Source organism: Gopherus evgoodei, chromosome 10 (assembly GCF_007399415.2).
Source record: "Gopherus evgoodei ecotype Sinaloan lineage chromosome 10, rGopEvg1_v1.p, whole genome shotgun sequence".
In the NCBI taxonomy this organism is placed as follows: domain Eukaryota; kingdom Metazoa; phylum Chordata; order Testudines; family Testudinidae; genus Gopherus; species Gopherus evgoodei.
Window position 1 is genome coordinate 4624801 of NC_044331.1, and position 25502 is coordinate 4650302.

General features: G+C 43.1%; 1 protein-coding gene across 1 annotated transcript in view; it reads right to left on the reverse strand.

The window, feature by feature from the left end:
- The window catches only part of PIAS1 (protein inhibitor of activated STAT 1), an 84977-nt gene extending 62387 nt beyond the window's left edge, over positions 1–22590 (reverse strand). Inside the window, 1 exon segment of the mRNA XM_030578861.1 lies at positions 22538–22590. Coding sequence (XP_030434721.1) covers positions 22538–22561 — 24 coding nt within the window. The 5' untranslated portion in view covers positions 22562–22590.
- Positions 22591–25502: the final 2912 nt, after the last annotated feature.

Genomic DNA, 25502 nt, shown 5'->3' on the forward strand with positions numbered 1-25502 from the left:
GGACAGTTGGAAGTTGTTTGTGGAATATCTTAAGTGCAAGAATTAAAGCAATTCAAGGTAAAGACAATCTTTGCACTCAGTTTTGTTGCTACTTGGTTTTGGTAGCAGTCATTTAAACCTCTTCAAACTTCAATAGACACATCCCTCTCTTCATCCTTGTCGGCCGAATTAAGTGTTTGTGTTTTGAGTAAACAAGTTTGTTTCCGTAGCACAGATGTTTATGCCCCTTCAAGTTAAAGAAAAAATCAACATCTTTTTAAAAATATTTTCTTTTACTTTTGAGAGCTGCAAAGCGATCAGTTCTTCATATCCTGAAGAGTATACACTTTTCTATCCTTCACAAATCAGAGCATGATACTGAATTTTTTTTTTACTGTTTACCATGAAATGGAATGAAACAACAGTAATTTAATAAAAGTTTAAATTGTGCAAACAGCTAGAAAGAGGATAAGACACACCAAAAGGTACCTAAAGTTTGCAACAGCCGACTTTGCACTCCATGGTCACAAATTCCCAGGCAATGCCATAGGAGATAGCAGCAGACTGCACTGTCATTCATTACTTGAGATATCTATACAAGTTTCTGTTTACAGCTCAGTATCTAAAGTTCATGTCAATGCTAGATACTGAATTGCATTCTGAAGCCACACCCCCACAATGTAACCATGCCTATACCCTGGTGGGTGACAGACATGAGCAAACAGATGTTCCATTTCCTTCGCTGCTATCAGCCCCAAAAGAAAATAAGTGACAAAATTGTTTTCTGGCTTTGTGACATCCCTGTTCACAAGATCTCCCTCTGAAATTTGAATTCCCTCTCCCTGTGATTTCACCAATAGGGATACAAAAGGGAATGTTTCTAATTTGTCAAAGGCTTGTCTGCACATGGAGCTCTGTCTGATTAACTATTCCAGAATAAGGGTGCCCACATATGGAATTAATTGGGATAGCACCAAGTATGGACATACCCAAGTGCTTTGTCAAGGCAGAACCAAGTACTATGGGCTAGAAATACACAATTGATCTTACAAGAACTTTCACTCATATTGCCAGATGTAGGAGATTATTTGAGACTGTGCTCAAAGTACCATTACTACAGTATCCACACAGTATTAGAGTCAATTAACCTTTGGGGGGGCGGGGGGGGAAGAGAGTGCATTGCCCAAGCATGTATATCTTGTATGAAACAGAGAAGCATTTTTCTTTAATATTACAGCCCTTAGTACATTACTGCTTACACCATTCTCAATGTTTCCACTGTATGAATGTGGAGCCTCCAACAGGCAAAATATTCCCTAGGGACAACCTCACTCTTCGCTTAAAAATAAATAAGTTTGACTACTTTTGTCACAAGGAAGATTACTATAATTAATCATTTGACAGCACTGTCTAGTGTTAGTTTCTGTTTCATCTGTATAGTCAATTTCCCTTGGGTTTTTCACAAAACAGGAGAGGAGGGGGAAAAAAACTATTTAAGAATTTTTTTTAAAATGTATAAAAATTGGCAAGGAGACTCAGGGGCAGAACAGGTGTAGTACCAGTAACCACTTTTAAACTTCTTTATTAAAATTGACTATATTTTAAGTTGTCAGTATTCCTTTAAATCAAAGGTTATCCAAAGAGTCATTTCAAAAAAGATAAATGCAAGACCTATTGTTTTATTCATCAATAGGACCTGTTCTTGCAAAGCAGAAAATTACACAAATAAAAACAGTGATTTCTAAATATTTTAAATGAAAAGAAGCCAGTTCCACCATACAAAGATGTAATACACACAAAAACAGCCACACTAGTAAAGACACAGCTATTCAAATGAGACAATCCAAGGGGGGGGAGGGGTGAAGAGGGGAGCAATCAAGTCACTACTAATTCTGATCTCCAAGAAGCATGGTAAGTTACCTCTAATTAAGCCATTTAAACAGCTACCCCTTTTCAAACATGTAACATTTTTAAAAATACCTATCTTTATAAGGTGGAACAGATTTTTCTAACGTATCTTTTTTAAAAAACATATGCTAAGTGTTTTAGTTTGGGTACAATATACAACATGATGAAAATATTTTTTGACATTCACTTCCTTGGGATGACTCAAAATTACATTTGTGGTTTCACTACTGAGGCCAAAGTAGGGAACGAGAGAGATTTCAGACAAGGAACTGGGGCAACGGAGGGCACGGATTTGGGACTAGCTAGGCAAGGAGACTGGGCCAGTGAGTGGGAGGAGGAGGCTGGACTGTGATGAGAAGCCTGAGGTGTGGAGACTGGGACTGGCTAGGTAAGGAAGAGCAAGGACTGGGACAGGTTGAAGGAGACAGGGCAGAGTGATATGCTTGGGCGGGGAGGGGACGTAGAAGAATCTACACTCTCTAGAGCATAGTCCCCTACAGAGCCTAGAACAGAACTCAAGAATTCTGAGTCGCGCCGTTTCTCTGCTATTAGCATATATCTGTGAAACCCACTGTGGATCCTGCTAGTGCTGGTCCACACAGCAGTAACATGTTATCTTCCTCCATTAGCTCAAGTGGCAGAGGTTTGCATTGTGGATCTAAAGGTTCCAACCAAGCTGATGAATCACATTAAAGCCAGTATGATGCCACACAATGGAATTTGTTTTTTTCCCAAAGCAAATAGGATGTTAGGCACCCAAGACAAACTCTCCATTAAAAAGACATTATAGGTGCAAAATCAAGCACTCAAAAGTTAAGAAAGGACAGAATTACGGTTCTAGGTCTCCGCCGCCCTCTTGCATTATGATACAGTATTTAATTACAGGAGCACTAATGAACTATGTACTAATTACCAATGTTTTAAATAAAATATGGAATTTTAGAATTGATCCTTTGAAAACATAACTTTCAGGAAACAAACCTAAAACAAAAACCTTTTTACTGACTTTGTAATGACTGTTACCAAGGATGTACATGGATCCAGACACTCATAGGCAGGAGTCTCATTCAGATGTATTCCTATTTGGAAAGATCACTGTTCTAAAAAGAGCAAAAGTGCCAGAATATAAGCACATAATAAGACTAACCCCAAGGATGTTAAATGTCAATTTTCACTGTTGGTCTCAAAGCTGATTTCAGGTTTTAGCCCAGAGATAACTGAGGACAGCAGGAGGACAGGACACCAGCATGGTCCTGATTCAGTAACATACTGTTGTGGTCTCTACCCTTTCTCAACACCACTCCCTCACTAACTGCTAGAAAGTGTCCAGGCCCCAAGACCAAGTTGTTTCCCAGTCATCTATTACACTTTCAGAGTGAAAGTAACAGCGACTCACACTTCTCTGTCATTCCATGTCCTTCAACGTCGCTGCCATCATCACCAGCCCTTTCAATGTTTAACATTATTCATATTTACACACTTCCATATTGTTAGCATAATACACTGCATCTTACCCAATATCCATAATATTAAGGTCCCAAATGTCATAGCCATGCCATCCAGTTTTCCAAATGCTCCTGTTTTTACTATATCAACATGTAACACAATTTAAAAAAAAAATCACAACTTCTCATGTCTGATTTTGAGCCAAAAAACAAAATGTATTTAAATATTCCAGTATTAAATATTATTAAAATAGATTTGGTAAGTGGATGCAAGACCCTTTCGCTTCTAAGTCACTTATTCAAATCTAGTTCAAAATGATCGGCACTGGGCACTATCAGTCATTTCAGTGTTTACAAGATCTGTTGGTAATCAGTACAATTTTCAGTGGGGTTGGGGTTGGGGAGCCACCTACCTGTGATGTTATCTGTTTAAAATATTACCATATAGATCATTGTTGCAACCGCTGTTACATATTTGCAACAAATCTTATACAAACTGTGGCATGTAAGATGTCTACAAAAAGATTATGATCGGCTGGTTATGATTATGCTATCTGTATGCATATATCATTTTTGGTATTTGAGGTTATCAATATTGGCTCTATATCTGGATTTCAAATGTTTGCTCCTGGGGTAACTCCCACAAGATAGTTAGCCAGCACATCTTGGAGGGACTATTTAAATTAAACAAGGAAATTAAATGGCTCATTAAGAAACACTTAACGGACAATGGACCATGGGAGATGCCCATCTACAATGAATGGACTGTCCTGCAAACATGCTGTGCGAAGTATACGTAATAGCTTCTGCTGTGTCCACATCTTCATGCTTGATATGTGACTTGCCCATCTGACTCCAAACACTATCTTATCACCTATAATTTTCCACTAGCTGTGCTGAAGGCTTTGTTTGAAATAATGGGTTCCCTCCACATGGCAGAAGATATAAAAGGCCCTGGAAACCCTTCCATTTTGCCTCTTTTCTGCTCCAGCCTCTGGACTATGAACGTATATTAATGGAAGCATTCTAACCAAGGAATTGAGGACCTTCCAATGATTTGAAAGCAGCCAGAGACTTGACTTAAGCAAGCAATTTATTCCATCACTGCTACATGCCTGAATCAAGAACTTTGCAATTATTGTATGTATTTAATTCCTTTAACCAATTTTAATTCTCAACTTTCTTTCTTTTTATGAATAAACTTTTAGATTTTAGATACTAAAAGATTGGCATCAGCATGATTTTTGGGTAAGATCTAAGTTATATATTGACTTGGATCCAGTTCTTTGGGATCAGAAGAAACTTTTATTTGAAGATACTGGTTTTAAAGAACCACTCATCTCTAAGTCTAGTGTTTTCGGTGTAATATGAAGACTGGAATGCCTAAGGAAATTGCTTTTATGACTGCTTTTTAGCCAGTGTGGTGGAGTAGAAGTTTACTTTTGTTGCTGGTTTGGTATATCCTATGGGGGATTAGCTAGGAGTCTTAGGGTGCATCTGCCCCATTTCTCAGCAGTTTGTCCTGAATTTGGCATCCTCAGTTTTGGCCCACTGAGGCATAGTTACACTACCCACAACTGTTGGGAGGAAAAAATGTTTTTGGTGAGAGAGAGAAAAAGGACTACGCCATCAATTTATGCAGTTTATGCTCTTCCTTCAGTGACAATTTTAAGCCAAATTTTAAAAAGTGATTTTGAATGACCAATTTGATATACCTTAAAAGGCCTTGATTTTAACAAAGTGCTAAGCATCAATCCTCTAAAATTCAGGCACTCAAAAATCACTAGTCATAAGTCTTTGCTTCACCTTTAGTCGCAAAAAAACCTCCAAACCGAAAGTAAATCAAGGCAGTGAAATGAAAGTCTGCAGACAACTCCAAAGCTTTTGGCACTGCGCACAGATTTCCCATTTACTAAAATTAACAAGACACTGGTCACTTCTATGATTGCTATTCACCTATTTAAGGCAGCAGTGAAACTGTCAAGAATCATGCCAATTTCCTTCTGTGGATACTTGAAAACAGGATGTGCAGCAATAGGGCAATTACATCTATATACTAGGCAAGAGAGAGGTTAAGAAGAGAAACTGAGGCGTAGGAAGTATAGTGGTGACCCTACACTTTCATAGTAGCTAGCACAGTATTAGTTTCTCCACCGCCCCCTTCCTTTCTCCAGAAAAACAGGAGACTTTGGGTTGAAGGGAGTATAAGGGCTGAAGAGCCTAGAGATCCTTCTCCTTTCCAGTATCCAAAGGTAGGGGGAGGAAGGAAAGAAAGCAGACTTCAAATTTATCAGAGACCAATCAGCCACTGAATGGAACAGAAGATGCATTCCCTTCCCTGCGCAAGGTCCATAGACAGAAACCGGGTAAGAATCTCAGCTGGGGGTGAGGGGCTTCTGACTGAAGAGCGTTTCCCCCTCCCCGGGCCTTGTGGATGCCTTTGACATCTTATGTATCAGCCTCTCTGAGTAGCAAGCGTCTAGTATATTTTTCAAGTACTTGGTGCCTACAAGGACTTGAAAAATATACCAGACATTTATTTCATGTTTTCAGATGGTCTCTGCTCTCATTTGCTGGCTGCCTCAGTAGGGAGTAAGGCCTGAATCATCCTCTCATCTTAGGTCTTGTCTATACTAGGAAAGTGTAGTATATTAACTAATGTAACAGCTTTAAATATGATTTTGCCTTAGAGAGGACAAAGATAGTTGTGTTGTATTAAAAAAAATAAAATACAAAAAACATTAACTGGTCATGGTTAATCCCAAAACAAAAATCACATTTAATGTTATGTACATGTTCATGCATTCCCTACCCCACCCCCCACTACAGACAATGCCCATAAAGATGGTTGTTCTAAATTAGGGTTAGCTGTTCTGCAGGAAGAGGGAGTATATCACTTCTCAGCACCATTAATCTGGCACTCCCTCATTCTCTCCTTCAAACACTACATTTATTTCATAATAAAAAGAAAAGATTACCTTAATTTCACTTATTTTCCACCCAATGGAAATAAATTCTGCATTCTAGCTAAAAATGTATATGCCAAATTTAAAATACACAAGTTAAAAATCACTAAAAACAGACTACAGAATAGATCAGGGATGGGCAAACTTTTTGGCTTGAGGACCACATCTGGGAATAGAAATTGCATAGCGGGCCATGAATGCTCACAAAATTGGGGTTGGGGTGTGGGAGGAGGTGAGGGCTCTGGTTGGGGGTGCAAGCTCCAGGGTGGGACCAGAAATGAGAAGTTATAGGTGAAGGAGGGGGCTCTGGGCTGGGGAGTGGGGCGCAGGAGGAGGTGAGGGCTTCAGCTTGGGATGCAGGCTCTGGGGTGGGGGTGGAGATGAGGGGTTTGGGGTGAAGGAGGGTGCTCTGGGCTGGGACCAAGGGATTTGGAAGGCAGGAGGGGGATCAGGGCTGGGGCTGGGGCAAGGGTGTGGAAAAGGGTGCAGACTCCGGGGAGCTCTTACCTCAAGTGGCTCCTGGAAGCAGCAGCATGTCCCTTCTCTGGCTTCTATGCAGAAGCATGACCAGATGGCTCTGCACACTGTCCCACCCGCAGGCACTGCCCCTGCAGCTCCCATTGGAGAGTGGAGGCCCTTGGGTGCCCCTACGTGTAGGAGCCGGGCGTGGGGGGAAGTGACCTTCTGTACCTCATGGGAACACCCTACACTCTCATGTTCATCCTTATAATAAGATTGTGTGCTATCTAAAGCAAAGTCTGTCATGTGGGGTGCCTTCGGAAGGTTCATAATGTACTGAGCATTGTTGTTATAGTAACGTTAGTTATGTGTCCTCATGGCTTAAAGCAAGCCCAGGCAAAAACTCTCCAAGAACAGAGAGGCAGTTCACACCTCATCAGGGCATGTACGTAACAAACCCATCCCAGTCTCAAAGGAAGGACACTGGCCTAGGCAACAAAGGGTCTGTTGGACTCTTGAGTGAGTCAGCCCCACTTCCTTTGGTCAGTTTGGGACAGCGATGAGGTAATGCTCACCTGACACTGAAGGGGAGGGAGATGGCAAAGCCAAGAGGGAAGAAAGAACATGATAAAAGGGAGAGACATTTGCCATGCTCTTCCTCTCTCTTCCACCTCCATTTAACATTACCACCAAGTGACTGAAGTGCTGATCAAAGGGGAACAGCCTGGCTGAAGAGCAACCAGTCAGCCTCTAGTGAGAAGCATCTAAGTTTGTAAAGGAACTGAAAGTGTTAAATTCAGCTTAGAATGTGTTTTGCTTTTATTTCATTTGACCAAATCTGACTTATTGTGCTTTGACTTATAATCACTTAAAATCTCTTTGTAATTAATAAATTTGTTTTTCTACCTGAAGCAGTACATCTGGTTTGAAGCATATCAGAGACTCACTTTGTTAAATTTCTTTGTTAAATTGATGAACTCTCATAAGCTTGCAGTATCCAGTAGGCATAACTGGACACTACAAAACGGAGGTTCCTAAGGTTGTGTCTGGGATCGGAGATTTTGGCTAGCGTCATTCGGTTGCACAATCCAAAGAGCAGCTTACATGCCAGAGGCTGTGCATGAACAGCCCAGGAGTGGGGGATCTCACAGTATAGCAGGGTAAGGTTGGCTCCCAGAGTTGAGGATTGGGGCGACCTAGCAGATCACCAGTCCAGGTAACACTAGAGGGGAATATCACAGAGAGCCATGGTGTGGCCCCCGACCCTGCTTCCTGGAGCCACATGGAGTGGTTCCCAACCCTGCTCCCCGGCTGGAGTACCTGAGCGGGGCAAGCCCCAAACCACACTCCCCAGCGCCAGCTTGAGGGCTGGATTATAACAGCTGGAGGGATGGATCCTGCCCGCGGGCCATAGTTTTCCCACCCCTGGAATGGATATTGCATTTAGCTCTGCTTTAGCCACACTAATGACTGCTACAAAAATAGCAGTCTAACAGGTCATAGTTCAACATCAAAGCTATTTGGTCAAGCTTTCCATAGAAAAAAGAAAGTACAAAAACTACATTACAAAAATGTGAAGGGTGCAAAGTAAGGCACTCAGGAAATTAGAAAGTTATGACGCCTTGTGCAACTTTTTTTTAACTCGGTCCCTTGTAAGTTAGCCTTTTTCTACTATCACATGCTATTATTAACATCCCAGATCCCTGCCTCATTCAGAGCACAAGATGGATGGTGCTCAGTGAATGAAACAGCTGTTCAGTATTTCTTCTCACATTTATTGTTAAGTGTATGGCCCTTACTTCATTTGTCGTACATATCGAAATCCTGCACTGAATAAGGATTTCTCATTTAATAAATCTTTCCAGAGCGATCATCGAAGTATTAGCTAGTGACACACACACATTAATGAATTTATCCCCACAACATCCCTATTACACATATGCAGAACTGAGGCACAGAGAAATGAAGTGACTAGCGCAAGATCACACAGGGAGACTGTGGCAGAGAGAAGAACAGAACTCAAATCTCCTGGGTTTCTGTTGCCACAAGCCCATTCATCCTCTTACAGTAAGCTGCTGTCACATTCACCTTTCACTGTGATTAAAACAATGATGCTCTGGACTTAAACCAATTCACCGCACAACACTACTCAGGTGCAAACAGAAAGAGACAGTCCTGAAGAAGATAAAAAGCATATCATAAGCACAAGGGGATAAATAAAGATAGCACAAGCAATCTTCACTCTGTCACTTCCTGCTCAAGTCCTTCACTTTGTGACTTGAGCATTTTTATAATGCATTTCTGTATTAAATACTATGAACTTTTTAACATTCAATTAGTTCCTTTTGAGTCCTGCCTCTTTCCCAAACACCTTCACTAACCCGTAAGACACAGCACTGTCTATTAAACTTTCCGAAGCTACACATACATGTGCAAAAATAATAGAAAGTTAGCATGGCACTAAAAGATTACAAAAGCCAGTGTGCATGCATGAAGTATATACTCTTATAGTTTTGATAAAACACTAGCTTTAACCAGAGCACCAGAAGTCCCCAAATCGGATATGCCTAACTCTGACAAATTTCAAGTTGCTACCATCTTTTACCAATGTGCTTGAACTGTTTAAAATAAAAAGTATTTTTTTCTTTCACCACTTCTCCAAAACTGCAGAACAATTAACTCAAGTGTTCAGAAAATTTTTACTCTAAAACTGAGAAAAGTATCTCAAATTTCAGCCAGAAAACAATTTTAAAAAAAGACTGAAGTTACAATCAATTGAAAATAACCCCTTAGAATGAAAACACTTATGAAATCTCAACTATAGGGGTCCCTATTTGAAATGCCTGCAACAAAACTGAAATTGAAGCATCTTCTGATAGCTTTTTGTGAACTATCAGCAAGATGCTTCAGCAGATTAATTGAAGAGATGCTGCCAGGTCAACCTAAGTTCCAAGGTTTTACAAAATCTAGGATAAAACGTGTTTTGTTTTTATTCCAATGAAAACTTCTAGAATTAAACTTTCCTCTGCATGACAGAATCATGGAGTGCTAGCAATGCATCGTTAGAGGACAAACAGAGATTCAGATTCAGCCAATTTTTCAAAAGGCTCAAGAATCTACAAGCATACTCAAGTAGTCCTGGAAACTGCTATTTCTCATAAGAGGCTGGTACAGAGCTGCTGGTACAAATTTGGGATCATTTCATCAAGGGATTCCTGAGATACAGTGCATAGGGAGGACTGGCCAGTACATTTTTCCCATCCATAAAACATTTTTGCACATTTATGTGGCACAGATTATGGCACTGATCTGGACAAAATTGAGATTACCCAATTGAATTTGACTTCAGTACATTGTGTGACAGAATGGGATGTGTGTGAAAGAAAGGGACAGGTCTCCATCAAACTGGGAACTCTATTTTATTTTGTGATTTCCACTTTTGTACAATCTCCCATTATGGGTGCTAACTGCCCTTTTGCGTTCAGTGTTGAAAAGTCAAGGTCAATCTGGCAAGGTCAGTCTATTCCTGACACTGCTCTCCCACAGAAGAGTGTAGGACACCCCAGTGAGGATCACCAATGAGAGTATCCTCAAGAGCCATCAACTGATTCTCCACTGGCCCACCTCGGGGGACAATGGATTTCTTGACATGGGACTCTCTTGGCTGGGATTGGAATTACCCAGTGTAGGTTCATGACCAACGGGGTCAGAGACTGTTTTTAAGGAAGGGTATCCTTTTTGAGAAGAGGGCCTATCCGCCACCTCAGAAGATGGGCTGGAGGAAAAGAGAGCAGGAAGGGACCTTCAATGCTGACCAGACCTTGGACTCTCAGAGGGAGAGATCAGATTCAGGGGTGGAGAGGTGGGGTGAAGAAAGACATGTCTCAGGACTAATGCGCTCTGTCCCACTCTAATGGTGGCTGGGCCTTATTAGCTAACAAACTTGGATCTTTAACTCCAACAGCAGAGTCGCATGGTTTTAGATCCAGAGGTTCTAGCTTTGCTCCCCACTGCTGACAACTCATCCAGGGCATCCCATCACAAATGTACTGTGAGACTGGGCATCTTGAACCAGGTGCCGTGCACTGTGTCAGCCATGTAAAGGAGCTCAATCCCTAACACACGTATGTGGGCCAGGTCAGTATTAGGTAAATACACACCTATTCTTCAATGGGTTAGCTAACACATTAAAACCCTAGCAGTGACAGGACAGGCTGTAGTTTTACCTCAATAATACCGGTTGAGTTGAAGTATCACCTTGATTAGCTACAGTGAGGTAAAACTACAACTTGCCAACCTACACTAGGATTTTAATGTGTTGGCTAGCTCACTGTAAAAAAAAAAAAACACCTACACCCCAGGAAGCAAACAGTAGCCCTTGCACTACCCAAAGACTGAATATAAATCCTGCCCTTAGCTGATTTCTGAGAACATCTGGTATGTACAGTACTACTCAGACTCCTTTCTGCTGGGACTGTGAAAGAGCTTCCTCAGGAAATATTGCCAGAAGTGCAGGCTGTGTTATAAGGCAGCACTTGTAAGTCTCAAAATTAAGACTAAAAAATTGTCTCCTAAACAGAAAGATTTGCTCAAAGTGCTCTATAATCTACATGTGTAATACGACTGTTTTGAAAACTGGCATGCCACAACTAGGATAGATTCTGCGGGATAAAATTTGGAGTCACGTGGTCAAGAAATTCCTGACATACCAGTATGAGAGGGGTAGCCCCATTAGTCTGTATCCACAAAAACTAGGAGTCCAGCGGCACCTTAAAGACTAAGATTTATTTGGGCATAAACTTTCATGGGTAAAAACTTCACACCATTAATTTGGGCCTGAATAGGGACTGGGAGTGGCTGGCTCACTACAAAAGCAATTTTTCCTCTCTTGGTATTGACACCTCATCATCAATTACTGAGAATGGACCACATCCACCCTGACTGAATTGGCCTTGTTAACACTGGTTCTCCACTTGTAAGGTAATTCCCGCCTCTTCATTTGCCAGTATATTGATGCCTGTATCTGTAATTTTCACTCCATGCATCTGAAAAAGTGGTTTTTTATCCATGAAAGCTTATGCTCAAATAAATCTGTTAGTCTTTAAGGTGCCACTGCACTCCTCATTGCTCCTGAGATACAGGCCCCCTCCCTACCCAAAAAAAAGCAAACTGCTTCTAAAACTCAGATTTATCAACCTTTCTTTGCACGGCTGACTTTCTTATATCAAGCAACAAAGAGGCCTGTGGCACCTTATAGACTAACAGATGTATTGGAGCATGAGCTTTCATGGGTGAATGCCCACTTCGTCAGACGCATGACCCTGAGTTCAGCTATTCAATAGTACCAGTTTTGAAATATTTCTGTATTACACTACAAAACTCTTCCTATCCCTCTACGAGCTATTGTTTCTTACAGAACTCTTTATGCATGATACACAGTGTTATAGGTGAAAACAGGTACTGCCCCTTGAACTGAAGGTCCTTTGAGTTCAAATCCTCATCAGGAGATTTGCATGTTTTGCATATTAGGGCTCTCCACCCACATTTTTTTGGTATCTGGGGCCACAACTGGACTCCACTTGGAAGCCTGAGTAGTGTGGGCAACTCTGAGGAAGTTCAGCATCCCACAACTGCATGCCCAATGCATCTGCCCAAGTCTCACCCTTGAGTCTGGTAGCTAGCATGGCATGTGACACAGTGATGTGGGGCAGCATCCTGAGTATGACTAGCTACCACATTGAAAATGACACCAGAGAAGCTAACACAAGAGGACCCAGCAAGGACAAATCAGTTCTGTGACAGGAGAGGCTCACTGAACTCCTGCTAGGCACGAGGGATCAGGTCTGTGCTGGGAGCTGGGAACAGATATTCAGTGATGAGATCAGGGGATGGGGGAGAACCCCTACTGAGATGAATGAAATACTTCATACCTCTGTGAGTCTCCTATTCTGCAGAAAGGTGTACTGCAGCCCTTCTCACACACCAGCCAAAAATGGAGTAAGGGCTAGGAGCAGGCTCGGAAGGATTACATTTTTAATCTGCAAAACTGTTGATAAACATGGATTTCACCCCACACATACACACTGACCAAAAGGATATTTCCATTGATAACTGAAATTCACAGCTAGAGAAAGTAAGAAATATATCGCTTGATAACTAAAAGCTTGATTTAGGGATATTTATTTTCTATATTTTAGCATGATGTTGATACTTTGTGTTTTAAGTTTCAAAGCTAACTTTTTTAATCTGAACATCTACTGTCATTAAATAATTGTCTGTCCCCCCCAATTTCCTGCAACTGTGAAAATTTAAAGATAAAAATAGAAACAAGATTTAAAATTAAATCATCATCCAGCAAAAATTATTTTTAAAAAATTTAAAAATCAAATTCTGCCAAGCCTAGCGATGAGTCATCTCCCCTCTCCCTCACTGTCTCCTCCTGGCAGATAAACTCCTCACAGCCCATCGGGTACCACCTTCCTTCCTCTTGGCAGGGGCATGGTGGGGCCAGGAAGGCATACCTGACAGATAAGTGATGTGTCCAGAAATTCCCGTGTCCCTCAGTTATGCTCCCTTCACTACCGCCACTGCCTCAGAGAAAAAAACGGAAATTCACTGCAAAAAACAAAGCTTCATTAATGCAGAGTTAAGGTTGTCTAGCCTTGCCTCGTATGTGTTAAGAACATGGAAGGTGGCTAAACTTAAACCTCTGAAAACCAAGAAGGAGAATTAAGGTAATGTCTCCCACACCATGCCCGCATGCAATCTTTACTCTGCCCCAACTCATCTGTCAGAGAAAACAAAACTGTGTCCTTTCAGAGCATGTGGACACCTAGGATAAAAGTCACATTTAGGATGGGCCAAGTGAACACAAGCTAGCTTAGCCCAACCTCCACTCGATCACTTCACTTATTCCAAACAAACCCCTAAAGACTTGCCAGATGTTAATACCTGTTCATCCTTGGCCTAAGGGTTCCCTGAGACATCACTTTTGGTTCCCTAACTGAGCCTTGTGGTACCCTCTGATGTGTGCAAGTAGACTGGTAGAACCTCCCCCCAGATAAACAATTACTCCTGAGGGCATTCTATGTCAAAATATTAAAAATTCTTTGCCAAAAACTTTTAAAATTCTGCGCACAGTCCCATCCTCTCCTGTCACCAGCTGAGCCAGGACTAGCAGCTGATCCCGGCTCGGGTAAGAGCCAGTGGCTGAGGTGTCCCCAGCCCTGAGGTGATTTACCTCTCCACCGGCTGCTCCAGGTGCCTGAAATGATGTACCTGCGCCACTAGCGAATGGTGCGTGACTGCTCTTGCAGCTTCCCTTTGATTCCCTGTCGGAAAGCCATTTTTCTGTGGGGAAGCAAAGAAATCTGCGGGGGACATGAATTCTGCATATGTGCAATGCTGCAAAATTCCCCCAGGAGTAAACAGTGCAGAATAGAGGATGCACAGCAGTATATGAATGTTAGTGCAAATGTCGAGCTGGGTGGGCAAAGAATATGCAAATGTTAGAACAGCATGAAATGCTTACATTCCCATACCTAGAAGAACGTCTGCTTCTGGAGGAGACAGTGGAACCATTCTAGCAGCCTTGAAACTCCTCAGACATTTACAAGACTCTTTCATGCATTCTTAAATTTTAAAGCTAAGAGGCTTAGGTTTTAGAGCCAATCATCTAATCATACTTCTTGCATGGCAGCCCAGAAAATAGGTATACCGGCTTCCTCTATCTGCGCCTCTCACTTGGCAGGGCAAGATACAGCAGCTTGCTACAACAATGCTTGGATCAACAGAGCTACAGCTGACACAAGGAGGATTAGCAAGAGCATATCAGGAGGAATCAGGACCTAGAAATGAGTCAGTCACAACACAGAACGTGGCTGATTTTGTTAGGAATAGGGCAGGTTTGATTTGATCCAAGTTCTTATTGCCAGGTCAAGGGGGACAGAATGAAAGTTGTGTGGAGACATGCCATGGGAGACATTACCTTAAACTGTATTTTTCTTTGTTTGTTTGTTTTCAAAGGTTTAAGTTTAGCATCCTGTATGTTCTAAGACAGCACTAGACAACCTAAACTCTGCATTAATCAAGTGTTTTGGCAGTCATTATATTTAAGCATGAGAGCCATAAAAGACTAATTTATGTCGACTGATGAAGACGACTGAAATTCCAAAAGTAGACAACTGTTGAGAATTGTAATCGTTGAGAGTCAGAGGCAAATTCTGAGTTTTATCAAGAGGATTCTTTAGGGTTCCACTGTGCAGGCACGTGTCAAAGTAGCCAGCCAAACAATGCACTTTCCCAAAAGGAAAGTTTCTCTTTGGTTAAAATTCAGATGTGTCTACAAAAATCAGAATCAAGGTTCCTACTCACAGTGAACAGCAGTAGGTCAGACATTTGAGGTATGAAAGGTATAGCAGGTACACAGTGGCACCCTTATGAGAAAAAACCACATTTACACTCTGCATCAGTCTTGTAGTTCTCATAAGGCCTTGATTCCCGTCTATACACCCAGATATAGAGGAGCCTTCATTCAGAAAGGCACCTCAGTGTCTTGCATTGGAGCCACAACACCCGAAGCGCAGCAGTAACAGTCAAAAGAGAGACACAGGCACTTCTGATACAAGTTTAAGTACAGAAAAAAATTCTGCCTACAAACAGAGCCAAAGGGCTGAATACCAGTATTTTGAGGTGAAAGGAAAGTAAAGTGCTGAACCCACTTCAGTCACAAACCTCTGGGATCTTGGGTGATCCCAACTTCCACAGTGCTTTCTCTACCCCAAAAAATAACCCTTTTGAAGTCCTTGGTTCACAGCATGAAAAGTAGTTTCTGCTATGGACTTATAAGCATTATTGCAATCAACAGGGATTACTAGACATACTTAAGGAAATGGAGAGGCCAACAACTCAGAGGGAATGGAAGGAATGAGGGTATTTCAAAATAATTACACAAAATACTTAAACCTCAATTGTTGAAAAATTTGAGGGTTTGGTGCTAAGGAAAATATTAATCAAAATGTTGGACTCAATAAGAACAGGTTACAGGGGCTAAAACAACCATGCCAAACACAGTTGTGAAAAGTTTGCACTTATCTTCATGCTTCACATAAAGGGAGGTCAGAGTTCACATAAAGGGAGGTCAGAGTTCACATCACACAAATCAAATTAAAAGACTAACAAATACCTGTTTTTGCTAAGAATGAAGAGGCATAGTATCTATTTGTTGCATATACATCCTGCTTTATGGGATACCCTTTTAAAAGATTCCTTGACATATCTGTCCCACAACTTTTCTCACAAATGGCCAAATAAGCTGGAACCTCTCTCTGTCAGGGAAGGAGGAAATCAGCCTAGAGCAGGGGTAGTCAATAGGCAGACCATGGGCCAGACCCGGACCTCCAGACACTTTCGAACAGATGGCAGTATCCTTTTATTTATTTATTATTATTGTTGTTGCTCTGTATGGACCTTGACGATACCTTGACCAAGAAATTTGGACCTTGACAAAAAATAATTGGCTACCCCGACCCACAGAGTAAGGCTAACTGAGATATCCTTTACCTGTACTTTTTAAAAATCTTCCAATCTTTTAATAATCATATGATTTGTATTACCATACCACCTGATATCTTGACTGTACAATCAAAAGGGAAATAAACTAGAAGTTTCATGCAAAAAATAACTCTCCGAATTTATTAAACTACTATAAATAATGATCGGCTCCTACACCTTTCCTCCTCCTTCCCTCAAAAGTCCATGAATAAAAATTCTGTTTCTAACCCCTTGAACAATTTACGAAGGGTTGTGGTGGATTCTCCATCACAGGGATTTTTTTTTTTTTAAAGGTATGCGTTAGGAATTATTTTGGGCAGCTTCTTTGGCCTGTTACACAGGAGGTGAGGCTATACGATCACAACAGTCCCTTCTGCCCTTGGAATCTAATAATATACCTCTCTGAAAATACTTTAGGGTGGCCTCTACTGAAGTCTGAACACTTCACAAATATGTGCACATTATATGTATGCAATATAATGAAATGCTGTGGGTGGACTTTTACAGTGGAACAACGATGCACAGCCGCCCATTTTATTCATTTGATCTTTGCAGTTCCAGTGTGAGTAAAAGCTTAAAGAAAGATACCCAGTTCAATACACACTGGAAAACATTACTGACGTTGGCAAAATTAAGTACAGTATGAAAATAATGTGATCTATTGACTCACAAGTGAGAAAGACATACTTAAAAGCACAGAAGTGTGCAAGCCAAAATATAAAAGGATTAAGTAAAGATGCCAGTCATAAAGACATTCTGTACATAAAATTCTAATCAAACATTGAAATAGGTAGCTTATGTTTATTAGCACTGACAATGCAATTTAACTTAACTTCCATACAGCACTTCCCCTACTAGGAAACCCATCTATCATTATTATTACTACCTGAAAGCTATGCTACGAATGTGTCCCCATTATAACAGCTTTCCTACATGTAGCAAAAGAGTATTTCCTATTTGAATTTTTGTAAATCAGTTTGTACCCGCTCAATTTTTTGTGCTAATGCTATTATGTATTTTATTATAACTCTCCGTTCACAATTTCTGGTTTTAAAAAAAAGTATCCATCAAGAAACACACCAGGGATCTGTTCAATACCCAAAGGCACTTTTTAAAAATGAGAGAGAACAAAGGAGGAAACCTCCCAGCATGTGCTTTCCAAACCAGCTTTACAGGACAACATCAAGACAGACAATACTAAAATACAAGCTTTTCTTTTTTATTCTTTGATCCCTGTATAACAACTGATTATCCAAAACTGTGTAACGGTTACCAAAAGACTCGAGTACCAGGCAAGGATCAGAACAATCTAATAACCAATTCAAAGAGATGGAAGAAATATTGAAGGAAAGGTTTAATCACCCAAGTATACATCCTTCAATTAAAAAGAGCTTTAAATAGCGTACCTTGAGATAAATTAGAGTCTGCATGCAGTTGTTTGGGAGATGGGGGCAGGGAATAAGAATAGGAAAATTCATACACATCTCTTCTTAGAGTTAGGGAAGTAAAACAGACTAGAACAGACTTTCAAAAGCCATGTTTCACAGAGAAGGGATTAAAACAAAATATTGGTTCCATTTATTCAGAACTTTTAATACATCAAGAAATATGGCAATCCTATGCCCAAGCTCTGCAAAAGACATTTGATGTTATACGAATGTTTTTCCTAGCACCACAAAAATGGTTAAGTCATGTAGAATATTTCAGTCTTTTACATCTTAGTTAGGAAAAAGGACATCAATGTACGCTTTACACTTTTGTCTAAAAATTGTACCTATTACAAGTAAAAGTGACTAAGAAAAAATAGTTTTAATTTTTTTCCAATTTTACTTTATACATATAGTACTGCCAAATATTTAATTGAAGTCCTGTTTTCTCTGTATAATTCTGTAGATCCTTCACACAAACAAGATAAAAATTGGGAGGAGATGCTCAGAGGCAGATACCTTGCAACTACTTAAGTTGGAGTTTTGTTTAAGTTTACTAGATTTCATGTTGACGGTAGTCCTTTAATTGGTCTGTGGATGAGAGAAACGGACAAAAAATTTGCCTGAGAAAAATAAAATGTTAAAGGAACTCATTGTTGACTTTGCAAACAGAAATTTTAATTTGTGTCTTAAATTCTAGTTGAGAGTTTTCATTCAAGTAAATCCTCTTTTAACTTCAAACCTAGGATGAGGAAAACTGTTTTATTGGGGTATATTCTTACTTAATATATTTATTTCACCTAACTTCAAACATAACACCTTACTGTTAACACACTTCCTGTAAAGATTTGCTCCATACAGCATTTTAAATAATAGGATTTCTCAGGAGGGTTACAACCCAAGGTGCAATCTACTCTTAACTCAGTAAATAGATCTGACATCACCTGATGTTTCTTGTTTCACAACATGCAAAGACAAAGATGAACAGGGGAAAATAGAGCCTGAAAAAAATGTATTTGACCTTGGCAGGTGGAAAGCCTTCCATGGCGAACAGGGAGCCCCAGACCCTTCAATTTGTAAAGACTATATGATGGTGTTGTTTATAAATTACAACATTAACCCTTATGGCTACAAATCTAATCTTGCAAATGTACACCAATACAGTGTTGCCCTCTCAGGTCTGGCCTTCCTAACCAGCATCAGAGTGAAATTAACAAGCCACTAGTCAGTTTCACAGTTATCATTCAGAACCCTTATGGCAGCAGTGAAACTGAAAAGAATCTTCTCAATTTCTTTCTGCTGCTGGTTGGGAAAGCAATGAACTGCGGCAGAAGAGGCTGGCATGGGAAAAGGCCAACAAACAGGAGAGAGAGAAAGGCAAAAATAGACACAGAAGACAGGAGATGGGGAAGAATAATGAATACAAATACAGCCCTATGCTGACAGCAACTGGGAAGCTAGGGAAGAAAGAGTAGGAAAGTCCTCCCACCCTTTCTTTCAGCAGCCAAAACAACATCCCTTCCATCTCTCCAAAAACAGTCTTAGGAGGTTCGCATGGGAGCGTCAAATTTATCAGACCTTTGAGATATCCTAGTCCTCCCTCCCACTTCCCTGCCACCTCTCACCCATCCAAAATAAAATGTGAGTATCAGTTTCTGGCTGGCTGGCAAATTTTTCAATCCATCCAAATCAACCAACCTAAAAAACATTCACATTTACTGCTAAACATATCAACCAAGCCCACTGTTGTTCGAGTTAGTCAGCAACATGCACTCCTGTATTTTCTATGCTAAGATGAATTAAGTAGTTAAGCAGAGAAAACCAACTTCAACCTTTTATCTTTAGTATTATGTAGACTGCATAATTTGTGGGGGAGGAGGGGGTGCTTCCTAAGGTCTCATGCAATATCACCAGCAAGATCCCCCTGAAAACAAACAGTGGAGGTTATTAACAGGATTAATTCATCTTCAACACGCACAAAGAATTGCCATCATTGCATACACAGACCCCAAAGGAGCTAATCACCTTCCTGAAGAGACACCTAATGTTTAAAAAAAAAAACACACCTCTTGACAACCTGACAGTTCCTACAATTACGTATACATATAGTATATGTATTTGGGTCATATACCCAAAAACAAAACACTAAGTGGGAAAAGACAGACATTTTAAGGAAACGGAATTCCCTCGAACATATAATAAACATTACATGTTATATACTCTAAAACCTCTTACTGTGGACCTCATGATGCTTCATGCTGATCAGAAATGCATAGGGGTTGGAGGAAAGAAAAGGGAAAAACAAATACATATACATTCCATAACATATAAGATTTCCATTTTGATCCTCAAAGTTATTCGCACTTTACTTTTATTTTAAAAAGAGTCAGAATGAACAGCAAGCAGCTTTTGAGAAAAACTGTAATACAAAAAATGGACTTAGTTTGTGAACAAAGTGCTTGGTTTCTCTCTTTTGTTACTATTACAAATATCAGGTTGGATGTATTGTACAAATAAAGTTATACTGTCTCCTCAAACCTATGATGATCTCTGACCTACCACAGCACTGAGGTTGTGAGAGGATCCACCCATACCAAGTATCTCATTTTAGGATTCATTTTGAAGATTTTTCAGAAATCTCTCTCAAAAGATTGGTTGCAAATATGCATTCTAACGAGACTTTAAAACTCTCATTTAAATAATCTCCTTTATTCAAGTTATCAGAGACATTTATCTAAGTGAGGGGAGAGAGTAAAGGTTCTCTCATAAGAACAGCTACACTGGATCAGACCAACGGTCCATCTAGTTGAGAGTTCCGACATTGGCCAATGTCAGGTGCCCCAGAGAGAATGAACAGAACAGGTAATCATCAGGTGATCCATCCCCTGTCACCCATTCCCAGCTTCTGGCAAACAGAGGCTAGGGACACTTCAGAGCATAGTTTTGCATCCCTGTCCATCCTTGCTAATAGCCATTGATGGACCTATCCCTCCATGAATTTACCTAGTTCTTTTTTAAACCCTGTTATAGTCTTGGCCTTCACAACATTCTCTGGCAAAGAATTCCACAGGCTGACTGTGCACTGTGTGAAGAAATACTTCCTTTTGTTCATTTTAAACCTGCTGCCTATTAATTTCATTTGGTGACCCCTAGTTCTTGGCTTATGAGAAGGAGTAAACAAGACCTTGTTTATTTTCTCCAAGTTCTTTCCTTTCTTAAAGAGAGGGAACACCCACTATCTCGGTTTCCTTCTATCCCTCCTTTTCTGAGAGCAATTTGGGACTTTAATTATAAAGCAAGGGAGGCTGTCAATTCAGGGATATTAAAGGACAGTTCCCTTTCCAGCCTCATCATAACATACATAGCAACCCAATCCCCCAGATTCCCTCCCCCTCTTGTACTAAGTAAAGCATCTCTCCATAGGGGTCCATTTAAAAACTTTTCTGAGTGCTCAGGGATGGGGGAAGGGTGAGCATGAAGACGAGGATCTGAGGCACTGGCAAGCCTCCTCCCTCGTCAGTGAGACGCTGAAAGTGTACTTTCTGCCTGTATCTGTAATTTTCACTCCATGCATCTGAAGAAGTGGGGGGGGTTTACCCATAAAAGCTTATGCCCAAATAAATCTGTTAGTCTTTAAGTTGCCACCGGACTCCTCATTGTTTTTGTGGATACAGACTAACAGGGCTACCCCTCTGATACTTGAAAGAGAGAGAGGCACCCTCCTCCTGTAATCACCACAAAATCACTCACTTGGTTCTCTTTAGCCTTTTTATTTGCATTCTAGCTGCGCAAACCCTCCAGGAAAATACAACCAACTTACTACACGCCGCCAGCACCACTTGTGTTTATTTCCTGAGGCAGAGCCCTTCTATCCCATTCTGTAGTCCTTCATACAGCACTAAATGGCCTCCCTCTCCTCCCCACTGGAAGCTGGATATTTGGGGTGCAGGGATAAGTTCCCTCCTTCAGACACTGTATGTATTTGGGGGAGGGGGAGGTCGCAGCGGGAGCATGGAACCAATGTGATTACTACACAACAACACAATCCGCCCCCGCTCCCCCACCATGGAGTGTGGAGCCTGGGGGCTGTGGCTGACATACTAATCCTTGGTGAGGGGAGCCCCCATTTCCTCCTCATCCCAGTCCTTCGAGACCCCCCCCCCAGCCCAGGGAAGGCTTAGGGGGCAGAAGTGGCTGTGCAGCAGCGCAGGGGGCACGGCCTCTGGGGCTCGGGTGTCCCCCCACCCCGGCCGCTGAGGGAGGGCAGCAGCTGAGAGGGCTGGGGGTCCAAGTCAGCCCCCCTCAATCTGGCCTGCCCAGGGAGGGGAGGAGCAGGGCAGCTTCCCGCCACCCCTCCCGGCCGATAAGAGGGGAGCCAGGGCAGCTGGAGAGGGGGAGCGCTGACCCCCCCCCCCGCATCTGGCTCAGCCCCTGCTGGGGGCGCGGGAGGGGAAGCTGCCCACGCCGCTACCCTGAGAGGAGCGGGCTGTGGGGACAGGCGGGGAGGGGGTGTGCGCGGGCAGGTGGGGGAGGGGAAAAGCAGCCCCCCCCCCGGGCTGGGGGGCGGGAGCCGCTCTCGCCAGGCGGGGGCGAAGGACCGGTCCCCCCAGCAGACTTGGCCCCTCAACCCCTGTTGCTAGGGGGGTGCGGTGGCAGCAGCCTCCCCAGCCGCAGGCAGGGCCCGGGAGCCGCTCGCCCCCCGCCGAGCCCGGCGCTGCAGAGGGTCCCGGCCCCGGCGGCGCGGGCGACCCGAGCGGGGCGAGGAGGGGGGAGCGCGCAGGGAATTGAAGCTGCGCTTTACCTTTAGTTCCGCACTGTCCGCCATCTTGTAACTCCGGGCGCAGGCGCAGTGAACCCCGCCGGGACCCCGCCCCGCACGCCCCGCGCTGCGTTTGAATCACACGGCGCCATTTTGTCCCTGCCCCCCCCCCGGCTCTGGCGGGCAGGATCCCCGCGGCCGGGCCGGAGTCGGAGCTCTGCGCCTCTCCCCGCTCGCGGGGGGCCCCGGGCCCCTTACACCGCAATGCAACAGCCCCCAGCCCGAGCCAGCCGGGGGGGCAAGGTGGTGGGGGAGGGGTACAGGGATGGGAAGGGTCCAGGTGGTGGGGAAGGGGTACAGGGATGGGAAGGGTCTGGTTGATGGGGGAGGGGTACAGAGATGGGAAGGGTCCAGGTGATGGGGGAGGGGTACAGGGATGGGAAGGGTCTGGCTGATGGGGGAGGGGTACAGAGATGGGAAGGGTCCAGGTGATGGGGGAGGGGTACAGGGATGGGAAGGATCTGGCTGATGGGGGAGGGGTACAGGGATGGGAAGGGTCTGGCTGATGGGGGAGGGGTACAGAGATGGGAAGGGTCTGGTTGATGGGGGAGCGGTAGTGGCGGGGATGGAGGAGGAAAGGGTTAAATCCTGAACAGTCTTCAGGAGGGAAGACCCACAGGGAGCAGCGGAGGGGGGTTCGTCCCTGCAGCTTGTCAATGCCTTGCCGCCGTAGGGTCACCAGACAGCAAATGTGAAAAATCAGGACAGAAGGTGGGAGGTAATAGGAGCCTATATAAGAAAGACCCAAAAATCAGGACTATCCCTATAAAATCAGGACATCTGGTCACCCTACGCCACATGCCCGTGCATGACCCCGATGGGCTGCATGCCCATAGGATTTTAAAAACTGAAAATTTCGTGATTTCACTTACTTAAATCTGAAATTTTACAGTGTTGTAATTGTAGGGGTACTGACACCAAAAAAGTGGTGTGGGGGGGAGGTTGCGGTACTGCTACCCTTACTACTGTGCTGCTGCTGATCGCAGCATTGCCTTCAGAGCTGGGCAACTGGAGAGCGGCAGCTGCTGGTTGGGAGCCCAGCTCTGAAGACAGAACCACTGCCAGCAGCAGCGCAGAATTAAGGATGGCATGGTATGGTATTGCCACCCTTTCTGCTATGCTGCTGCCTGCAAAGTTGGGCCTTCAGCAGCTGACACAGTCCGGCCCGCAGCTCAGAAGGCAGTAGTGCAAAAGTAAGGATGACATGATATGCATCGGACAAAATGGGTATTTACCCACGAAAGCTAATGCTCCAATATGTCTGTTAGTCTATAAGGTGCCACAGGAATCTTTGCTGCTTTTACAGATCCAGACTAACACAGCTACCCCTCTGATACATGGTATGGTATTGCCACTCTTATTTCTGCGCTGCTGCTGGTAGGGCACTGGTTTCAGAGTTGGGTGCCCGGCCAATACCAGACAGACACTCTCCAGCCGCCCAGCTCTGAAGTCAGCGCAGAAGTAAGGGTGGCAATACTAGGACCCTCCTAAAATAACCTTGTGACTCCCCTGAAATTCCCTTTTGGGTCAGGATCCCCAATTTGAGAAACACTGGTCGTCCCCCCCCCCCCCGAAATCTGTATAGCATATGGTAAAAGCATGCAAAAGACCAGATTTCACGGTCCGTGATGCATTTTTCATGGCTAGGAATTTGGTAGGGCCCTCCTTATGACCCAGACCAATTAGACTTTATGATAAGAGGACACATACCAAAAATCACAGCACATCAGGTTGTTCCTAGTCCCAAGAGACCAGTCACCTACCCAAGATCAATTGGTACTCTAGATCTTACATCAAAGACAACACTGGTAGCCAATTCTATAGTAAACTAACTAAAGGTTATTAGCTAAGAAGAAGTGAGAGCTATTGAGAGATTAAAGTGAGTAAAATATATAGAGATAAATCACAGTTTGTAATTGTAAATGGTTGCAGTGATATAATCAACTGCCAATTTCCCAAAAGTCTTTTTAGGGTTCCCAGATTGTCTCTGGGGAGGTCTCTGCATTCCATGTTATGCTTCCTTGTAAGAGTTAAGTCCAAAGATGAAGAATCTTTCCCTGAATCCATACATATAGGTCTCCTGGAAAACAAGCCGATAGGATCGCTATCCAGATGGGCTTTTCCTTTGGTGACGGAGTGAGGAATGCATTTAGAGTGTTTGATCTCTGATCATCACATACAATGATCACTTGCTTTGAAAGAAGAACTTTTCTGTTCAAATATTTTCATTTGCATTTTGCAAGGCTTCTTTTTTCTTTGATGGTTTATTTAGCTACAGGGGTATATATACAATGTAAATGCTTGCTATTACATTATAACAGGATATAAGTGAAAACAATGCATGCAACATCCCATTAGTTTTCATAAGTTTAAACATCAGATACACTCATACATTTAACTATCACTTTGATCTATACCAGGGGTGGGCAAACTACAGCCCACTAGCCATTTTAATCTGGCCCTCGAGCTCCCACTGGGGAGCAGAGTGTGGGGCTTGCCCCGCTCCAGCCAGGGAGCAAAGTCAGGGGCTGCTCCATGCGGCTACTGGAAGCAGCGGCAGGGCCTCCCCCCAGCTCCTACACGTAGGGCAACCAGAGGTCTCCACTCCAGACGCTGCCCCTGCCCCAAGCGCCACCCCTACAGCCAATGGGAGCTGCAGGGGCGGTGCCTGCAGATGGGACAGTGTGCAGAGTCGCCTGACCACATCTCCGTGTACAAACCGAAGAAAGGACATGCTGTTGCTTCCAAAAGCCACTTGAGGTAAGTGCTGCCCAGAGCCTGCACCCTTGAGCCTCTCCCTATGCCCCAACCCTGATTGCCCTCCAAACCCCTCAATCCCAACCGGAGCCTGCACCCCTTCCTGCACCCCACCCCCCTGCCCCAGCCCTGATCCCCCTCCTGCCCTCCAAACCCCTCAATCCCAGCCCAGAACCTGCACCCCTTCCCA